The sequence below is a fragment of the Protobothrops mucrosquamatus genome, unplaced genomic scaffold (assembly GCF_001527695.2).
Source record: "Protobothrops mucrosquamatus isolate PMUCROS unplaced genomic scaffold, P.Mucros_1.0 scaffold19, whole genome shotgun sequence".
Taxonomy (NCBI): domain Eukaryota; kingdom Metazoa; phylum Chordata; class Lepidosauria; order Squamata; family Viperidae; genus Protobothrops; species Protobothrops mucrosquamatus.
Window position 1 is genome coordinate 154,901 of NW_015386404.1, and position 19,469 is coordinate 174,369.

Here is a 19,469-nt window from a genome sequence, read left to right on the forward strand (position 1 = left end):
ACTACATTTCTGTCTATTTTAAATACATAGTCTATCAATCAATTAAGTAAAATTTACCCCTCCAACTACTTGTCATCTCTAATACTCTTTGAGTAACCTTTTGAAAGGGTTCTAAAGTGACCCATTTGGGGGGAGTGGAGGAGGAGATAAATTCACAAAAAGAAGCATCGACCTGGAGAAGCTCCTGTCTAAACTTAACTTCCTAGATTCTAGAACGATAACCTCCGTGCCAGATTTTCTTCGTGGGAGTGAGATTCTTGGGTGGGCACCCATTTTGAAGGGGAGGTAAAGCAGCTGAGAATTGGTCTAAAAATATTCCTGGCCTTTCTGCACTATAAATACACCTCACTTTGCATTTGCTTTTTTTTTTTTTTTTTTTTTTTAGTGAATTGCATCTGTGATAGCTCTCGCAGGAGTCATTTGCTGAAGCTCTGATCTTTAATGATGGGAGACTCCCACAAAAGAGGTTTTGGCAGATTTTTCCACTCCAGTCCCATCAAAACAATGTTTCCCTGCTTGTAATATGTGAGAAAAGGGCTCGACACATTTGTGTGATCTGTCCTCGCATCTGCATCCCTGCCAAAAAACTTAAATTTTCCAGGAATCCGTCTCTAACTTGACCCTGACGAAAAGGTTAAAGAAGATATGTTCAATTCCACGGGCACAATCCGTTTTCTTAGCAGTCATAGGAATTATTGTATTTCTTTGGATTTTTCCGATTTCTCGTTTGCATTGATTCTGATTTTTTTTTTCATATTTCCATGGCTAGTTTCAGTCTTAGCCTTCTTTGGTGGATTCTCTAAGAACTAACTAAGCCTGATCCTGCTTACCTTTTCTGTACCTAATTATTTGTTCAGTGTCATTCAGCATTTTTCCCTGCTAAGAAATGCCATCGCTAAAATAACAAGGTAGGTTTATGCATCAAATCACCAAGCTGATAGATAGACAAACATTACACCTTAATTCAGGCTCTTCCACCATCCCCTCCGAGTAGGGCTAGGACTACAGTTCCCATCGCCTCCCTTCATGAGCCAGTTTGCTTTGTTTTGATAGGAACTGTAATCCCAACATTTGGAATTTGGTTGGTGTTAGATTTGCGGGTCAGCATCTGGCGACATGAATCCTATAATCAATACTGCTATTTTGAAACCTCAAATTAAGTTACCGAGTTTAAGCTTTAAACGGCAAAGTGAGTGTTCTGTATCGCTCCAATCTCAGATTGAGTTGATCTTCAAAAGCTAAACAGGGTTAGAATTAATGCTTGGAAAGGCACTATCAGAAAATCCCAGATACTTGGGGACATTGAAAGCAATAGCAAGCCTCTTTGGTAAGAGTGGCCAAGGAAATCGATGTCGTATCTTTAGAAGCCGAGCTGTGCTTAACATACCTACTTTTATTTAGAATAGTTCAGGCATCTGGTGTCACAGTCTGTGCTCTCCAAAAGCTGAGATAATCATGGAGACGCTAGTGATAATGTGCACGAGACACTTGCTTGTTTTTCTAAATTAGGCATGCAGCCTGAGTTACCCTAGCACAGACATGTCAAACACAAGGCCTGGGGGCTGGATGTGGCCCGCAAAGTGGTTTCATGTGGCCCGCGAAGCCATCCTGGAAACAGTGAGGGAACGGCCCCCGCTGCCTTGGCTCTGGTCCAGGCCGGCCGGGAGCCAATGTACAATTTTGTGGTGGCCATCTATGCTGAAACACATTCAGTCTTAGCTCCACAAGCCCCCCCCACCCCCCACATGGCCTGAGAGGAACAGTGAGGCTCCTCCAGTGGACCATGCCTTGGCGCTTGCCCCGGTCCCACCCCTTCTGCCAGAGACCCTCAGATCTGTCCCACTTCTGCCAGGCCCCCATAGGCACCTTTGACGCGAACGATGTAGAGCTGGCCATGCCCACCCAGTAGGCCACACCCACTCCATCCACGCCCACCCGGCCCCCTGAGGGCAACCACCATGCTGATGTGGCCCTCAATGAAATTGAGTGTGACACCCCTGCCCTAGCACAAAGATACACCACATTTAAAACAGAGCTTCGCATTGAACTGTGTGGTCCAACATGATGGAGGTCAACAGGAAAGGTTTCCCTGTATTTGCCCGTTTAAATGAGCAAGAGCAAAGTTATTCTTCGGAGAAAGGGAACAATGCCACATACAGATCCCTAATATCAAAGGCACTGGATTCCAGAATATACTATTCTATCATGCCCCCTATAGGACATGAGCTGCACCTGCAGACGTCAACATGGACCAGCTCTTTGGGGAATAACATTTCCCCAACTTTTGGCACTGACGGCGAGAATTGCATATTAATGAAAGCGCTAAAGCTACCCACTCAGATGCTTTTAGGGGTGTGGCAGACTTGAGAACAACCTGGCCAACTCATACTTGGACTGCGATTCAGGGCTTGCTGTGTGGTAGATCCGTTAGTCTCATGAATCCTACTGACAACCATAAATTGGTTAGCTGACTTCTAAATCCTCATTTTAGTTTGCCGTTTGCTCTCTCAGGCAGTGCAAATACCTCACTGGGAAGGGGAAGGCTGGACGGCTCTGGAGGTAAATGGAAAAGCACAGAAGGGTTTTGAAAAGCCAGAGGGCAAGGACGGGAGGAAGGACCATGTGATGCACCTGCCAGGTACACACAGCCCTAGATTGTACGTGGTTTCCTCGTGTTTTTTGTGGCCCTCCCAACCCTAAAGGATGGAAGACAGTGGGATGGTTCCATGCTCTTTTGTAGGCAAATCTGTGCAAAAATGATGGCGTAAACTCTTAAGTGTGGCCTTACTGCTTCTAGAGGCGCTTTGGGTTAGGTAATCAACTTCTCCCATTCACGCAATTATTAGCAACTTTGATTTCTTTCTTATATTTCCTCATCACTTCCTCCATCTTCTTTCTTCACTCAACTTACGAAGGAGGAACAACATCTTTGGTTATCATATTGATCGATTCTCATTTTCTTTTTCATTGTTTACTTTATTGTTTTATTATTTTACTTATGTTTTGTTTTTCTTTCCTTCCTTATCCATCTCCTTCCTTATTCATCTCCTTCCTTCCTTCCTTCCTTCCTTCCTTCCTTCCTTCCTTCCTTCCTTCCTTCCTTCCTTCCTTCCTTCCTTCCTTCCTTCTTTACATTTTCTTTCTTTTTAATTGATGTAAGCTGCCTGGAATAGCTCCACGATGAGATAGGAGGCAAATCAATTTAACAAATAAAGAAATATTCAGAAGATTTGGACCCTCTGTCTGAGTATCTGTGCAGAAGCAGTAGGAAAAGAGATGTGGCAGAAGATCTGAGAAAGACAATATTATATGGGGCAGACGTTCTAATTTCTTTCCCACTTTCTGGTTTGAAAATGTTTCTCTTCATATAGGACTATAAAACAATGTCTTCGGGGGTATCGGAACATGAGGTGGAAGTTTGTCCAAAAAGCCTTAATCTTCTCCATAGCTCGGCTCCGCCTCATGACATTATCAACTCTCATCTTCCTTGGTTGCCTTCACAAGTGCACCCTACGGTCACTTTGATGCCATTTCACAATGCCACAAAGTCTGAAAAAGCCCTCCGTTTCTGAGCTAAGTGTGGTTTCCTTAGCTACCTCAAGAGCAGTTGTGCCCTGAGGAGACACCTCCAAGCTATTTATGGGAGTGAAGCCTCTTCTTATCCCCCGTGAAAGGGATAAGCTATTTTATAGCTGCTTTGGAAGCACAGTGGTCAAAAGAGAATCCTATAAAAAGTGTGTGTGACAGAATATAGATTTTATTCATTTTGGTCAGTGCGAAACAAAACAATAGGGGGGGGAAAGTAAAGGAGAGAGAGGACCATACCTGCGAGATCAAGTGTACAAACATGGAATGAGTAAGCAGAGTAAAATAAGTAAAACCGGAATACACATCTGTTAAAGTTAACCTTCTTGAGTAAAATCTATCTAAATCTCAAAGGGGAAGCCCAAAGAAACAAGCAGATTCAAAGTCACTCCTTCCAGATCTGCCTTTTTGTTTTTCCGCCCTTGAATATCTTCTTGCTGTGCCTAATTTAGTTTGCCCATTATCAATTCTAAGTGCTGATAAAGCCTCTTCTGTTTCTCTGATAAAATTCTCTGGCCAGTTTTAAAAACCACTCTGGCATCATCTGGAAAGGATCCAAGAATACCTTTCCTGGGATGGGGGGTGAGCAGTTGGTTTTGTGTTTCTCAATTGTGCTTTTACAACCGCTCAGTTTAGTCGCCTGCCTTGGGTTGCAAGTGTTTTAATGCTTGGGCATGCAAACTGTGCTAAATCACAACGTTTGTTTAATACGGGTGGTTCTCAATTTAAAACCATTTGTTTAACGACCCTTCCAAGTTACAACAGTACTGAAAGCATGACTTAACATTTGTCCTCGCACTTACCATGTCCCCAAAGTCAGATAATCAAATGTTGGGCCCTTGGCCACTGGCGTGTGTTTGGTTGCCATGTCCCTGGGTCATGTAATGTAGATTTATAAAGCCCTAGTAAGACCACACCTGGAATACTGCAGCCAGTTTTGGTCACCATATCACAAACAAGATGTTGAGAGTTTGGAAAAAAATTCAGAGAAGAGCAACTAAGGTGATCCAAGGCCTGGAGACCAAAACATACGAAGAACGGCTGCGGGACTTGGCTTTGGCTAGTCTAAGGAAAAGAAGAAATAGGAGTGACACAATAGCAGTATTCCGGTATTTGAGGGGCTGGCACAAAGAAGAGGGGGTCACGTTATTCTCCAAAGCACCTGAGTGCAGGAAGAGAAACAATGGTTGGAAACTGATTGAAAAGCAACCTGGAATTAAGGAGAAACTTCCTGACAGTGAGGACAATCAACCAGTGGAACAGCTTGCCACCAGAAATCCGTTGCTTCTTCTCCTGCCTTCAGGTGCTTTGGAGAACAGCTTGACCTTCTTCTTTGCAACCTTCCTTCTGCATCCCCCTTTCCCCTTTTTGGCCCTCTTAATAAACCGGGGAGGGGGAAGGGGGTCTAAGACCCCAGGCTAAATGCCCCCCTCCCTCCGGTGTAGCCAGCCAGTCCCGGGGCCCAGCCTCTTCTTCCTCGCCTCACCTGACCCACACCTGGCCAACCGGCCCGGCAAGGAAGCCTGGAGGGCGGCGGGCGCCGGCTTGGCGACCCCGGGACGCGGGCTGCCTCTCCTCCGTCTCCGAGGCGCGAGCGGGCGGGGGTCTCGCCCAGGATGGAAGCTGCTCAGCCGGCGGGGCTAAAATTAGCGCGGCGCAGCTGTCCCGTCCCGTCTTGTGTCGCCTCCGGGCTGGCCGCCCTCGACGGCTCTGCGCTCCGGCCGGCCGGACAGGGAGCGGGGCGGGCGCGGGGGCCAGGCGAGCGCTCGTCCGAGCCGGTCCCGGCCACCTCACAGAGGCCGGGCTGCGACACAGCCGGACCGGCCGTCGGTGGCTCCCCGGGAGACGCTCCGTCGGGGGACACGGCGACCCGTCCGCCGGGCACTACCAGCTCGTGAGTATCGCCTGCCGCCGGGCGGGCCGGGGGCTCCTCTCCAGCCTCCCCTAGTGGGGGGGCTTCTGCTCGACCTGGAGGGCGCGGGGGGGATTCACACGTGCGCGCCTCCGGACTGTCAGGTTCCGAGCTGGGTTTGGTCGGCGATACCGGGAGACGCCTGGGTTGGAGGGAAGGGCTGGGGAAGGGGCTTAAAAGGGACCCCCCCCAAACTGGCTGCCCTGAAAAAGGGGAGCAGCAGCCTGGCTCAAGCCATTGCACCCCAACGCGCAAGCCTTTGAGGGCTTCGCACCACACCCTTGACCTGGGTTTTGAGTTTATCCGACTGTCTGGGTTCACCCAAATAGGTCGAATCATCAGATTAGCCGGAAAGGGGGGGTTCCTCCCCACGCACTGTGCCCGAAACCTCCATTGAAGGTAATACTAGCCAAGTCTAACTGGTGTGAATGCATTTATTGCATTTGGGGGGGATTGTCTAAACAGAAATTTCTTTTCGCTCTTTAAGTTTCTGAGAAGAGTCCTTCTGGTTGTTTTAGGCCAGCCAGCCTTGCAAAGCGTTGGTCCTCGCCCACCTGAAGTAGTGGGTGGGCTTTTTTTTCAGCCAATTTGGGATTCTCAAAAATCTCAGAATCAGAATAGAGCTGGAAGGGACCTTAGACCCTCTACTGTTTCAGATAGGTGGCTGTCCAGTCTCTCTTTAAAAGCCTCCAATGATGGAGCACCCACAGCTTCTGAAGGCAAGCCGTTCCTCTGGTTGATTGTTCTTACTATTAGGAGATTTCTCCTTAGTTCTTAGTTGGTTTTCTCCTCGATTAGTTTCCATCCTTTGCTTCTTGTCCTGCCTTCAGGTGCTTTGGAGAATAGACTGACGCTCCTCTTCTTTGTGGCAGCCCCTCAAATACTGGAATACAACTATCATGTCCCCCCCCCCCCAGTCCTTCTTTTCAACAGACTAGACCAGGGGTAGGCAACCCCGGCTCTTTTATGACTCGTGGACTTCAACTCCCAGAATTCCTGAGCCAGCCATACTCAGGAATTCTGGGAGTTGAAGTCCATGAGTCATAAAAGAGCCGAGGTTGCCTACCCCTGGACTAGACATCCCCAATTCCTGCAACCGTTCTTCCTATGTTTTAGCCTCCAATCCCCTAATCATCTTTCTTGCTCTTCTCTGCATTCTTTCCAAAGTATCAACATTCCAGTTTTATAATATAACCAAAACAAATGTGGTTTTATTAAGGTTTTATAAAGCAGTATTAATACTTCACATGATCTGGACTCTAGCCCACTGTCTATGCAATGAACGATTGCATTGGCTTTGTAATAATAGTAGTAATAATAATAATAATAATAATAATGATGATGATGATGATGATGATGATGATGATGATGATGATGATGATGATGATGATGATGATAAAGTTGGAAGAGACCTTGGAGGTCATCTAGCCCAACCCCCTGCTCAGGCAGGAAACCCTATACCATTTCAGACAAATGGCTATCCAGTCTCTTCTTAAAAACCTCCAGTGTTGGCGCATTCACCGCTTCTGGAGGCAGGTTGTTCCACTGGTTAATTGTTCTCACTGTCAGGAAGTTTCTCCTTAGTTCTAGGTTGCTTCTCTTAAATATGTTGGCTCATATTTAAGTGATTGTCCACTAGGGCTTCAAGATCCCTCTCACTCAAGATCCCTACTGCTTTGGGGCCAGGTTTCACCTAACCCAGGGGTAGGCAACCTTGGCTCTTTTATGACTCATGGACTTCAACTCCCACAAATTCTAGGAGTTGAAGTCCAAGAGTCATAAAAGAGCCAAGGTTACCTACCCCTGACCTAACCTGTACTTGTGCGTTTGGTTTTTCTTGTCTACGTTTCCTCTGTTGTTCCTCCGAAAGTTTGAAGCAAGGACATTTACTGCTACACAACCTTTGGCTTCTATTTTGTGCCTCAGGACATCCTTGGATGTTTTGCCACATACAGGTAGTCCTTGACTTATGATCACAATTTGGACTGGAACTTCCGTTGCTAAGTTGGTTAAGTGAATTACGCCCAATTTTATGGTCTTTTTTTTGCCCTGGTCATTAACCAAATCTCTGCAGTCTTTAAGGGAAGTACATGATGGTTAAGGGAATCCAGCTGCCCCCATTGACTTGCTTGTCAGAAACTGTCTGGGAAGGCTGCAAATGGGGATCACAGGACTCCAGAAGGCTGCAACCATCACCAGTTCTTGCAGGGATGCTGCAATGGTTGTAAATAATAATGATAAAGTTGGAAGGGATCTTGGAGGTCATCTAGTCCAACCCCCTGCTCAGGCAGGAAACCCTATAGCATTTCGAACAAATGGCTGTCCAGTCTCTTCTTAAAAACTTCCAGTGTTGGAACATTCACCGCTTCTGGAGGCAGGTTGTTCCACTGGTTAATTGTTCTAACTGTCAGGAAGTTTCTCCTGAGTTCTAGGTTGCTTCTCTCCTTGATTAGTTTCCATCCATTGCTTCTTGTCCTGCCTTTAGGTGCTTTGGAGAATAGCTTGACTCCCTCTTCTTTGTGGCAGCCCCTGAGATACTGGAAGACTCCTATCATGTCCCCCCCTTGTCCTTCTCTTCATTAAACTAGACATACCCAATTCCAGCAGCCTTTCCTTATATGCTTTGGCCTCCAGTCCCCTAATCATCTTTGGTTGTGTCATTTTTTTCATTGCTTTCACAACTAAATGAATGCAGGATCCAATCTGGGTTGGTGGCCGGGACCAGAGGTTGAGTCTTCTGAGCTTTCAAACACATGCTGGAGCCCATCCTCAGGGGACTTCTTCTAGCAGAATCTGTGCTTTGGGCTATTCTGTGTGTGGTATTTATGTGGTGCCTGTTGTGCATGTGTCACATTTTAGTTGTTGATTAGAGTGTTGTTGACTGGCTCTTAAGTTCATTGGCTGTTGTTTCTTTGTGCTGCCAAGCCCTCGCCTCCTAAGTATTTGATAAGCTGGTGGTAAATGAACACTCCTGTTTGACTGAAGAGGGGTCCGTTTCTCAGGCTTCCATCACTTCCTTGGCTGTTTTTGTACCTGCTCGTCTGACAATCTTAGTAGCTGCAAAATTGAATGTATGAAAATACTCTGGTATTTTCTTTATTTTGTAGGCAAGTGCTAGGGAAGCCACCTGAAATACATTTATTTATTCATTCATTCATTCATCCAGGCTCTAGAACAGTGGTGGCGAACCTATGGCACGCGTGCCAGAGGCGGCACTCAGAGCTCTCTCTCTGGGCACGCACGCTGCTGCTGCCAGCAGCTTGCGCAGGTCCATTAGGCTGCCACTGCCACCCGGAGCGGCAGCCCCACCCACCACAAAGGAGGCGAAGAGGCCAGCTAGCAAGCTTGAGTAGAGGTGGTAGAGCCCGCCCACACCCAGCAAGCCAAAGGCCATCCCGAGCAGGGAAATCCGGATCCCCATCGGCGCCATGGCCCCCCAGTCCCAGCTAGGATTGTGGGCCTCCCCCATCTATGCTGGGCCTCCTGCCCACCACCCCACCTGCCAGAGACCCCCTGGATCTCCCCCAACCCTGTCTGGCCCCCACAGGCTTCCCCCCCGTGAGCAACATCGAGGTGGCCATGCCCACCCCAGCCATGTTTACCCAGTCTGCCGTGACAACTGCTGCCATGCCCACCCAGTGAGCCATTCCCCCATGCCTCCCCTTGAGGGCACCACAATGCTGATGCGGCTCTGGCACTTTGCGATAAATAAGTGGGTTTTGGGTTGTGGTTTGGGCACTTGGTCTCTAAAAGGTTCTCCATCACTGCTCTAGAAACTGCATTGTGTTTGCATGTAAATAGCATATGCTGGATTTGCTACTTGTGAACCAACTGGGCCCCACCAAGAGATGCACTGACCCAGGTTGCAAATACTACGCTTTATCCAAAATCGTTAACCCAGCCCCTGTCTGACTTCTAGCTTCCAACACTGCACCATTCACGATGAAAGTCCCCCTCAAGAGACATTTCAAGATGAGCCTGCTGGACATCACCAAGATGTTCTCCCTGTTCCAGCCCAGCGAAGATGAAGACGGGGACAGAGAAAGACAAGAGCTGAGTCTCGCCGTGTCCCAGGACAGCTACCAGCTGTTGGACCAACTGTTGCACCAAGAGAGATACAAACGGGTCATCAACAGTCGGAGCGGTTGGGGGGTGCCAGGCACTCCCCTGCGCCTAGCGGCCTCCAAGGGCCACGTCAGGTGCGTCAAGGTGCTCCTGGACCACGGAGCCGAAGTGGACAGCTTAGACGTCAAAGCACAGACGCCGCTGTTCATTGCCGTCAACAACGGGCACCTTGACTGTGTGAAGGTCCTCTTGGAGGCAGGGGCCTGTCCTTCCGGGAGCATTCACAACAACTGCACCCCGCTGCTTACGGCTGCGCGAGAGGGAGCCCTCGCGATCCTGCAGGAGCTGCTGTCACACGGGGCAGAGCCTAACGTCAAACCCCGAATCCCGGAGTGGGCGACCAACTCCGTATCCTGCTGCGGACCTTTGTATTTGTCTGCCGTCTACGGTCATCTGGAGTGCTTCAAGACCCTCTTGCTGTACGGGGCTGAGCCCAACTACAACTGCTCGGATAGGAACATGATTGCCCGAATTAAACACCCCAAGACTCTCCTGGAAGTCTGCTTGAAGCACGGCTGCAGGACAGAGTTTGTCAAGCTCCTCGTTGATTTTGGTGCCAATGTCTACTTGCCTGGTATCACGTTGGAGAAGAGCTCAGCAAACCCTGAAGTGCTTGAGCTGTTGGCCAGAGAAAGAGGTAACTTGTGTGTGTGTGTGTGTTTTAAAATTATTTAATGTAACACAAGGCTATGCAAAGTATTAAAATCTCCGTCCTCTCTTCTCTCTTCTCCCTTCTCTCTTTTTCTCCCTTCTCCCTTCTCCTCCCTTCTCTCTTCTCTCTTCTCCATTCTCTCTTCTCCCTTCTCTCTTCCTCTCTTCTCCCTTTTCCCTTCTCTTTTCTCTCTTCTCTTTTTCTCCCTTCTTCTCCTCTCTTCTCCCTTCTCCCTTCTCCCTTCTCCCTTCTCTCTTCTCTCTTCTCCCTTCTCCCTTCTCCCTTCTCTCTTCTCCCTTTTCCCTTCTCTCTTCTCTCTTCTCTCTTCTTCTCCCTTCTCCCTTCTCCTCCCTTCTCTCTTCTCTCTTCTCCCTTCTCTCTTCTTCTCCCTTCTCCCTTCTTCTCCTCTCTTCTCTCTTCTCCCTTCTCTCTTCTCCCTTCTCTCTTCTCCCTTTTCCCTTCTCTCTTCTCCCTTTTCCCTTCTTTCTTCTCCCTTCTCCCTTTTCTCTTCTCTCTTCTCCCTTCTCTCTTTTTCTCCCTTCTCCCTTCTCCTCCCTTCTCTCTTCTCTCTTCTCCCTTCTCTCTTCTCCCTTCTCTCTTCTCCCTTCTCCCTTCTCTCTTCTCTCTTCTTCTACCTTCTCCCTTCTCCTCCCTTCTCTCTTCTCCATTCTCTCTTCTTCCTTCTCCCTTCTTCCTTCTCTCTTCTCTCTTCTCCATTTTCTCTTCTCTCTTCTTATCCCTTCTCCCTTCTCCTCCCTTCTCTCTTCTCTCTTCTCCATTCTCTCTTCTCTCTTCTCCCTTTTCCCTTCTCTCTTCTCCCTTCTCCCTTCTTCCTTCTCCCTTCTCTCTTCTCTCTTCTCTCTTCTCCATTCTCTCTTCTCTCTTCTTCTCCCTTCTCCCTTCTCCTCCCTTCTCTCTTCCCTCTTCTCCATTCTCTCTTCTTCTCCCTTCTTTCTTCTCCTCTCTTCTCTCTTCTCTCTTCTCCATTCTCTCTTCTCTCTTCTCTCTTCTCTCTTCTCCCTTCTCTCTTTTTCTCCCTTCTCCCTTCTCCTCCCTTCTCTCTTCTCTCTTCTCCCTTCTCTCTTCTCCCTTTTCCCTTCTCTCTTCTCCCTTTTCCCTTCTCTCTTCTCCCTTCTCCCTTTTCTCTTCTCTCTTCTCCCTTCTCTCTTTTTCTCCCTTCTCCCTTCTCCTCCCTTCTCTCTTCTCTCTTCTCCCTTCTCTCTTCTCCCTTCTCCCTTCTCCCTTCTCCCTTCTCTCTTCTCTCTTCTCTCTTCTCTCTTCTCCCTTCTCCCTTCTCTCGTCTCTCTCCTTCCTTCCTTCCTCCTTTCCTTTGAAGTTCCCTAAATGCTCTTCTAATCTTGGCAGCACCCTACTCTCAGCTCTTCTTCCTTTTTGCAGGGAAATATATATTCTTTCCTAGCTACCTTGGAGGCTCCATGCTAGCCCCACATGATCTGGTTTTTTCCTTCCTTCCTTCCTTCCTTCCTTCCTTCCTTCCTTCCTTCCTTCCTTCCTTCCTTCCTTCCTTCCTTCCTTCCTTCCTTCCTTCCTTCCCCTTTCCACAGATTACCTATCACATTATTTGTTTCTAAAGTAAGCAATGCTACACAACGTGCATAAAATGAATACAAAACAGTCACCCAAAGCAAAAGTCACCCATGCACATATAGCTACCTCCACATTCACAACAAGAGCATTCCCTATCCCTTTCCATACTTTTCTGGGTGGGTTGTGCACAAAACAAAAAACTGGTGTTCTTTACAGCCTGGATGGAATTGACCAACCCTTTCTAAAAATTCTACCACAGGGTTTTGCATCAGTCCACAGCACAGGAGTAACAAAATTATGACCGTTTGTCCCAACGATGCTTTTCAAAAGGCAGAAGCCGAAGAAGCTTCTTGGGTGAGAAGCGAAAAACCTTTTCAAGGAAAAAAAAAGCAAGAAAGTCCAGTTGACTTTTTGGAAAAGCACCTTTGGGAGAACCATGACCTGGATAATGGAGAATCTCCATAGGCATTATGAATATTGGTTGCTCTGAATTCCAGGTGAATAAACTTCTGGGTGTCCTGGGATGAATTTTAAGGGTTGGTAGAACAAGGGTGGTGCACAATTTTTTCTTGTTCCCCTCTCCCCTCCCGCTCATCCTAGATCAGGGGTGTCAAACTCAATTTCATTGAGGGCCGCATCAGCATTGCGGTTGCTCTGGGGGGGGGTGCAGGAGGGTGCGGCCTACTGGGTGGGTGTGGATGGAATGGGTGTGGCCTACTGGGTGGGCGTGGCCAGCTCTACATCGTTCGCGTCAAGGGTGCCTGTGGGGGCCTGGGCAGGAGTGGGACAGATCTGAGGGTCTCTGGCAGAAGGGGGTGGGACCAGGGTAGAGCCCATCAAGCCGGATATGTGAAGTAGGCGAGGGCCATTTGATGGCCATTTCCAGGCGATGGTCCATTTCTTCATTCCTCACAAAGGGTGACACCTCCCCAGCATGCACCCAGGGGGTGGGGCCGATGCGGCAGCGGCTGGTTCCTCGCTGTTTCCAGATGGCCTTGTGGAGCTAAGACTGAATGCATTTCAGCGTAGATGGCCACCAGAACATTGTACATTGGTTCCTTGCTCACCTGGGCCAGGGCCAAGGCAGTGGGGGCCGTTCCCTTGCTGTTTCCAGGATGGCTTTGCAGGCCACATGAAACCACTTCATGGGCCGCATCCGGCCCCGGGCCTTGTGTTTGACATGTCTGTCCTAGATCTTCCAATGCTATCCATGGTCACTCTTCTCCCCTTCCCTTTTCATCTCCAGTTTCTTTGATTATTTTGCATATTCCCCCCCCCCAGAAACCAATTCTGCCTGGAACAGCTCTATTTCAGTCCATACCCAGAACAGAATAGCTAGATTTCACGCTGTGCACAGATCAAAAAACCACAAAGCATGTGTGTCTCTTTCTTCTTCATTTCTATGACGTGATGACCTTGAAGGCATCCCAGGGAGTGAAATCTTTAGCCGTGTTAACTATGCAATGATGATTACCGCCTCTCTCTCCTCCCTCCTGCTGTTCCAGCATTCCCAAAATCCTTGATGTCTCAGTGCAGACTGGCAATCAGAAGGTTTATGAAGCTGGAGAACCATCCCGAAGCCGTGGACCAACTGGACATCCCGCTAGTGCTGCTCAACTACCTCAAACACCAAGTGTAACGGAAGATCAACGCCGAATTGCCCAGGGTTACCAAGTACTGTAACTGGATAAGGAAAAAAGAAAGAAAAAAGGACACTTCTAAGAATTGGAACGCACGTGTCTGGTGTGGTGTGCTTGGATGCATTTGATGGGGCGGGTGAAAAATAATGCAGTAGCTTAAACAGAGTTTCCCAATTTGGGGAATCTTAAGAAGTATGGACTTCAACTCCCAGAATTCCCCCAGCCAGCATGCTGGCTGGGGGAATTCTGGGAATTGAAGTCCACCATTTTAACACCAACTTTATATTAATATTAACCAACTAAAACGGACAAGATAGATAGATAGATAGATAGATAGATAGATAGATAGATAGATAGATAGATAGATAGATAGATAGATAGATAGATAGATAGATAGATAGATAGATAGATAGATAGATATCACTCTCCTGGTGGATAGCTGGGAAGAATCAAGCTTTACCCTTGTGAGTTTTCTTTGAAGATCAAGCTCCGTTGCTCTCAGGAGGTTGACAAAAAGGCACACTTAATGTTTGACGAGATTGCTACTCACCCTAGAATGAATGGCAGCCCATCGCTCTTATTGGAAGGGGGGCGTTTTAGGGGGAGTTAAAACATTCTTTAGTTTTTAATTGTGACATTCCTATGTTTGGACCGAGCTACCGTTTTCATCTGTTTTTGTCAGGCTCTAAAACCCAAGAAAAACAGGTTATGGTTTTTCTAAACAGATCTGTAGGATGCAGAATAATAGAGTTGGAAGGGACTTTAGAGGTCTTCTAGTCCAGTGGTGGCGAACCTATGGCACGCGTGCCAGAGGCGGCACTCAGAGCCCTCTCTGTGGGCACGTGCGCTGTCGCTGCCAGCAGCTCGCACAGGTCCATTAGGCTGCCACCGCCGCCCAGAGTGGCAGCCCCACCCAGCACAAAGGAGGCGAAGTGGACAGCTAGCAAGCTCGAGTAGAGGTGGTAGAGCACGCCCACACCCAGCAAGCCAAAGGCCACCCCCAGCAGGGAAAGCCGGATCCTCATCGTCCCCCCAGTCCCAGCTAGGATTGCGTGCCTCCCCCCATCTATGCTGGGCCTCCTGCCCACCGCCCCACGCGCCAGAGATCCCCTGGATCTCCCCCAACCCTGCCCAGCCCCCACAGGCGTCCCCCCATGAGCAACATCGAGGTGGCCATGCCCACCCCAGCCATGCCCACTGCAGTGACAACTGCTGCCATGCCCATCTAGTGGGCCATGCCCCCATGCTCCCCCCTGAGGGCACCACAATGCTGATGCGGCTCTGACACTTTGCGATAAATAAGTGGGTTTTGCGTTGTGGTTTGGGCACTCGGTCTCTAAAAGGTTCTCCATCATTGTTCTAGTCCAGTGGTGGTGAACCTATGGCACGGGTGTCAGAGGCGGCACTCAGAGCCCTCTCTGTGGGCACAGGCACCGTCGCCCCAGTCCTAGGCCTTCAGCTGGGTTTTATAAAACCTTTTTGCTTTAGGCCTCCGCCGCCGTGTGCAAAAAAAAAAAAAAAAGGTTCAATCAATCAATTTCAACTTCTCATGGGAAAAAAAAATCTTGCAAAGTTGGAATTGATTGATTGAACTTTTTAGTCCCACCCAGTCTGCCGTTACCACCACAGCCACGCCCACCCAATGGGCCACACCCACCCGGCACCCGACGATGCATAAGTGGGTTTTGGGTTACAGTTTGGGCACTCGGTCTCTAAAAGGTTCGCCATCACTATTCTAGTCCAATCCCTTGTTCTAGCAGGAGATCCCGTACCGTTCTGGGCAAATGGATGTCCAAGGTCTTCTTGAAATCTTCCGGTGATGGAGCACCCGCAACTTCTGGAAGCGAGCTGTTCTTTCTTTCTTTCTTTCTTTCTTTCTTTCTTTCTTTCTTTCTTTCTTTCTTTCTTTCTTTCTTCCTTCCTTCCTTCCTTCCTTCCTTCCTTCCTTCCTTCCTTCCTTCCTTCCTTCCTTCTTTCTTTCTTTCTTTCTTTCTTTCTTTCTTTCTTTCTTTCTTTCTTTCTTTCTTTATTGTTCCTCACCTGCAGACAGAAATCTGGCCAAACTAGTCTTGTCCCATCTGGGGAATTCTGGGGGTTGAAGTCCACACACCTTAAAGTTGCCAAGGTTGAAAAACACCATATTTGCAAGTTCATCTGGTGGCACAGTATGCGAGTTTTAATCAATATCGCTTTTCTTTTGTTTAATAAGATAGGGAAATGCAAATATGGATTTAATGATTACTAGTGGAAGCTTTTTAAATTCTTTAGATAAAGGCTAATGTGATTTTTCAGAGCAAGCTCACCACATTTAATGCCAATGTTTTTCTCCTCTCCAGAATTCTGAAGCAAAATCGGATTTATTTTAAAGATTTATTTTGTATCATTTATATTCCATCATTAATTTACAACTGCAGAGTTTTCAGGGAAATTATTTTGCATGCTTGCAGCATAGTTCAGTTTAATCTGGGAAAAGAGGAAAAGAGAAGATTGCTTGTGCAAGGCACCTGCAACATCACAGCCACAATATTAATAAATGGGTGAATAAATGGCAGAATTAATTGCCTGGATTCATCTTAAAAGGCACAGATTTTTTTTTAAAATTCATCAGTGCTTTTCCCTGCTGGGACAATATCCAAGCTGGGCTAAACTGTTGCCTTGAGAACTATTTTGACAGACTTTTAATTATAATGTCTATTTTAATGATAAGCATTAATGCTTGTGAGATGAAATATGTTGTTGTTTTTTTAAAAAAGAATAGTACTAGTCATTTCCCACTAGGTGACAGTATTGAACTGAAAACATTACCTAGGTACCGTTATGCATTGTTGTTCTATAATTCTAACAGAAGGGGGCAGAAGAGGGCAGAAGAGGGCAATTGCACTGGCACTCTACTTTGGTGCTCCTGGAAGGCAGCAGATGGGTGCAATGATGGAGGTGGGATTATGTTGGATTTTGGTCCAAAGTGGTAGAGTTCTTCTTATGTTGACTTCTCTTTTGGCATTTTTATGCAGATCCTAGTCTTTTTGTAATGGAAGCCTTCCTCCTCCTCCTCCCTCCCTCTCTCCCTCCCTCCTCTCCTCCTCCTCCTCCTCCCTCCCTCCCTTCTCTCCCCTCCTCCTCTCTCTTCCTCCTCTTCCCCCTTCTCTCCCCTCCTTCCGCCTCCTTCCATCCTCCCTCCCTCCCTCCCTCCTCCTCCTCTCTCCCCCTCCTCTTCCTCCTCCTTCTCCCTTCTCTCCCCTCTTTCCTCCCTCCCTCCTCCCTTCTCTCCCCTCCTCTCTCTTCCTCCTCCCTCCCTCCCTTCTCTCCCCTCCTCCTCTCTCTTCCTCCTCTTCCCCCTTCTCTCCCCTCCTTCCGCCTCCTTCCATCCTCCCTCCCTCCCTCCTCCTCCTCCTCTCTCCCCTCCTTCTCTCTCCTTCTCCTCTTCCTCCTCCTTCTCCCTTCTCTCCCCTCTTTCCTCCCTCCCTCCTCCCTTCTCTCCCCTCCTCTCTCTTCCTCCTCCTCCTCCTCCCTCCCTCCTCCTTCTCCCCCTCCTTCTCTTCCTTCTCCAGTCCCTCTCTCCCCTTTCTCCTCCTCCTCCTCTCCCTTCCTCCCTCCCTCCTCTCCATCCTCCTCCTCCTCCTGCTGCTCTTCCTCCTCCTCCTCCTCTTTGGAAAAACAATTCTGAAGTACTACAATCTAATGCAGCTTTGTTTTGTTTTTTTAAAGAAAGCAATGGGCTGGTTTTAGAGCTCACACTGTCATTTTCCCATTGTTGGCAATGACGGTGCTGTTGAACCAGAGTTGGGGGGGCTGTGGAGAAGGACGTTTGGGGTCCCCATCTCTACTGGACAGTCTTAATCATTACGCCTCATCTCCCGCGTGTAAAAAAATTAGGCTTTACGGGAAATCCAACTGCCGATGTCCCTTGGGGAATTACCTTGGGTGTTTTGAAGCAGAGGGCAATACAGAAAGCATTTGCATTATTTATGAATCCCAAATCTAATTACAACGTCAGAAGACTGCGAACCCTGTTAACCGGCGTTTCCTAAGCCAGAGGCGGGCCGTCTCAGGGAAATGTTGAGCTCCACAATTTGGTTCTTCTTCCAAAACGGAGCTGGGGAAGCCCTTAGAAACGCAGAGCCGTGTTGTCTCAGGAAGGGCTTGGAGGCTGGATTAGTCAGAGATAGGTCTTTGGTGTTCTGTATTGATTCACAAATTCAGGGTGCTGGAAACCTTTCTTGACCCTGATCATCATCTAAATTGGTGAGTGGGTCAATGGAGAGCTGGGGTTTTTTTTGTTTTTTGTTTTGGCAGAAGTAACTGGTGACCTCAGAAGATAATTACTGAAGAAAGAGGAAGGGGAGGAGGAGGAGAGAGAGGGAGAGAGAGGGAGAAGGAGGATAACTGTGGGGTCCTTGGGGTCCTCTGAGTTTGGTTGTTTTCTTGCAGATGTTTCATTACCCAAACCAGGTAACATCGTGAGTGCTAGAAGGGAGAGGGGTGTGTGGAGAGGAGAAGGAGAAGGAGAAGGGGGCAGACTTATTTCTTGGCAAATTGTAGTATGATTGACCCAACCAATCAAGCAATAGCCATTTATCAGAAGGAACACTGTTGAGTTTGCTCCCCACCTTTCAGCGTTCCGGATTCCCCTGTCTTGGGCTGGGCAATGCTTTGAAGAGCTGCGTGAAGACAAGAGCTGGCCAAGACAGAAGCAAAGGGGCTGAGATTGGCTAGGCCAGTGGTGGCGAACCCATGGCATAGGTGCCAGAGGCGGCACGTGTACCATGCCCCGTGGGCATGTGTACCATGCCCCGGAGATGGCAACTGTCCCTCTTCAACCAGCCGCCTGCTAACTCGCCAAGGTCCCACGTGGCTGGATGCATCCTGGCACGGCTGGTTTCCCTCCCCCCGTCCCATCCCTCCTCGCCTTGCATGCTCTCCTTTTCCTGGGCACGACCCACTGCATCGCCTCCTCAGCTGTCAGCTGGCCATCTAGCTCAGAGGTGGCTTCTTTGAACTGCTGGCGGCGGGCTGTGGAGCCCCAGAGTGCACCGGTCGAGGGGCCGACAGGCTTTGGCTGCTGATGGACACCGTTGGCCTCTGTGTGCAGGGGCCAATGGTGTCAGGCAGCAGACGCCCCAGCCCTTGCCTTGCCCCATGGCAATGGCACCCCCGTCCTGCCTCGAGTCACCCACAGGATGAGCCTCCTGCCTATCACCCCACCTGCCAGAGACCCCCTGGATCTCCCCCAACCCTGCCTACCTCCCACAGGCATCCCTCCCCACGAGCAACATTGAGGTGACCATGCCCACTTTGGCCACACCCACCCAATCTGCCATGACCACCACGTCCATGCCCACCCAGTGGGCCTGGCACCCAGCGATTACTAAGTGGGCTTTGGTTTGCAGTTTGGGCACTCGGTCTCTAAAAGGTTCGCCATCACTGGGCCAGGCAGGTCCATTATAATACAGAGGCACCCTTTGCATCTCCATTTGAGAAAAAAGAACGCTGCTTGCAGAACTTTATGATGTAAGGGTAAATAAAAAGGATTGAATTTGAACCTGGGGTCTGCTTGAACTCTGGGGTTTTATGGTAACTGTTTTTCTTTCTTTCTTTATTAAGAGCTCTTGAGTAGCTTCAATAAAAGCGTCTCGTCCGAACGGTGTCTGTGAATCTCTGTGAGCCTTCAAGATTCAGTGGAGAGGCTTCAAGAAAAGTTCAGCTGAAGCACAACTTGAAAAGTGCTTCAGGAACAAGGGGCCTTCTAACTTCTAAAAGCAAAGCCAGGCAGTCACATTGCCTCACAGTCCTTTGTTTTGTGGCTCTCTCTGATAGTTCTAGTAGCAGGAGATTTCTCCAGTTCAATCAGCTGCCACAAACTCTGGTTTCTTTCTTGGCTAATGGAACTGCTGGAGCAGGGGGTCTTCAAACGTGGCCCTTTTATGACTTGTGGACTTCAACTCCCAGAATTCCTCAGCCAGCCTCCATTTTGTTTGTTAGATTTAAGACAGGGGTCTTCAAACTTGGC

At 48.5% G+C, this 19,469-nt stretch overlaps 1 protein-coding gene across 1 annotated transcript; it reads left to right on the forward strand.

Moving 5' to 3' along the window:
• The first annotated feature begins 9,439 nt into the window (after positions 1 to 9,439).
• ASB12 (ankyrin repeat and SOCS box containing 12) lies at positions 9,440 to 13,519 on the forward strand. The gene is made up of 2 exons (XM_015810769.1): positions 9,440 to 10,259; positions 13,328 to 13,519. Exons 1-2 carry the CDS (start codon positions 9,440 to 9,442, stop codon positions 13,459 to 13,461), a joined length of 954 nt encoding a protein of 317 aa, XP_015666255.1. The 3' UTR covers positions 13,462 to 13,519.
• The last annotated feature ends 5,950 nt before the right edge of the window (positions 13,520 to 19,469 follow it).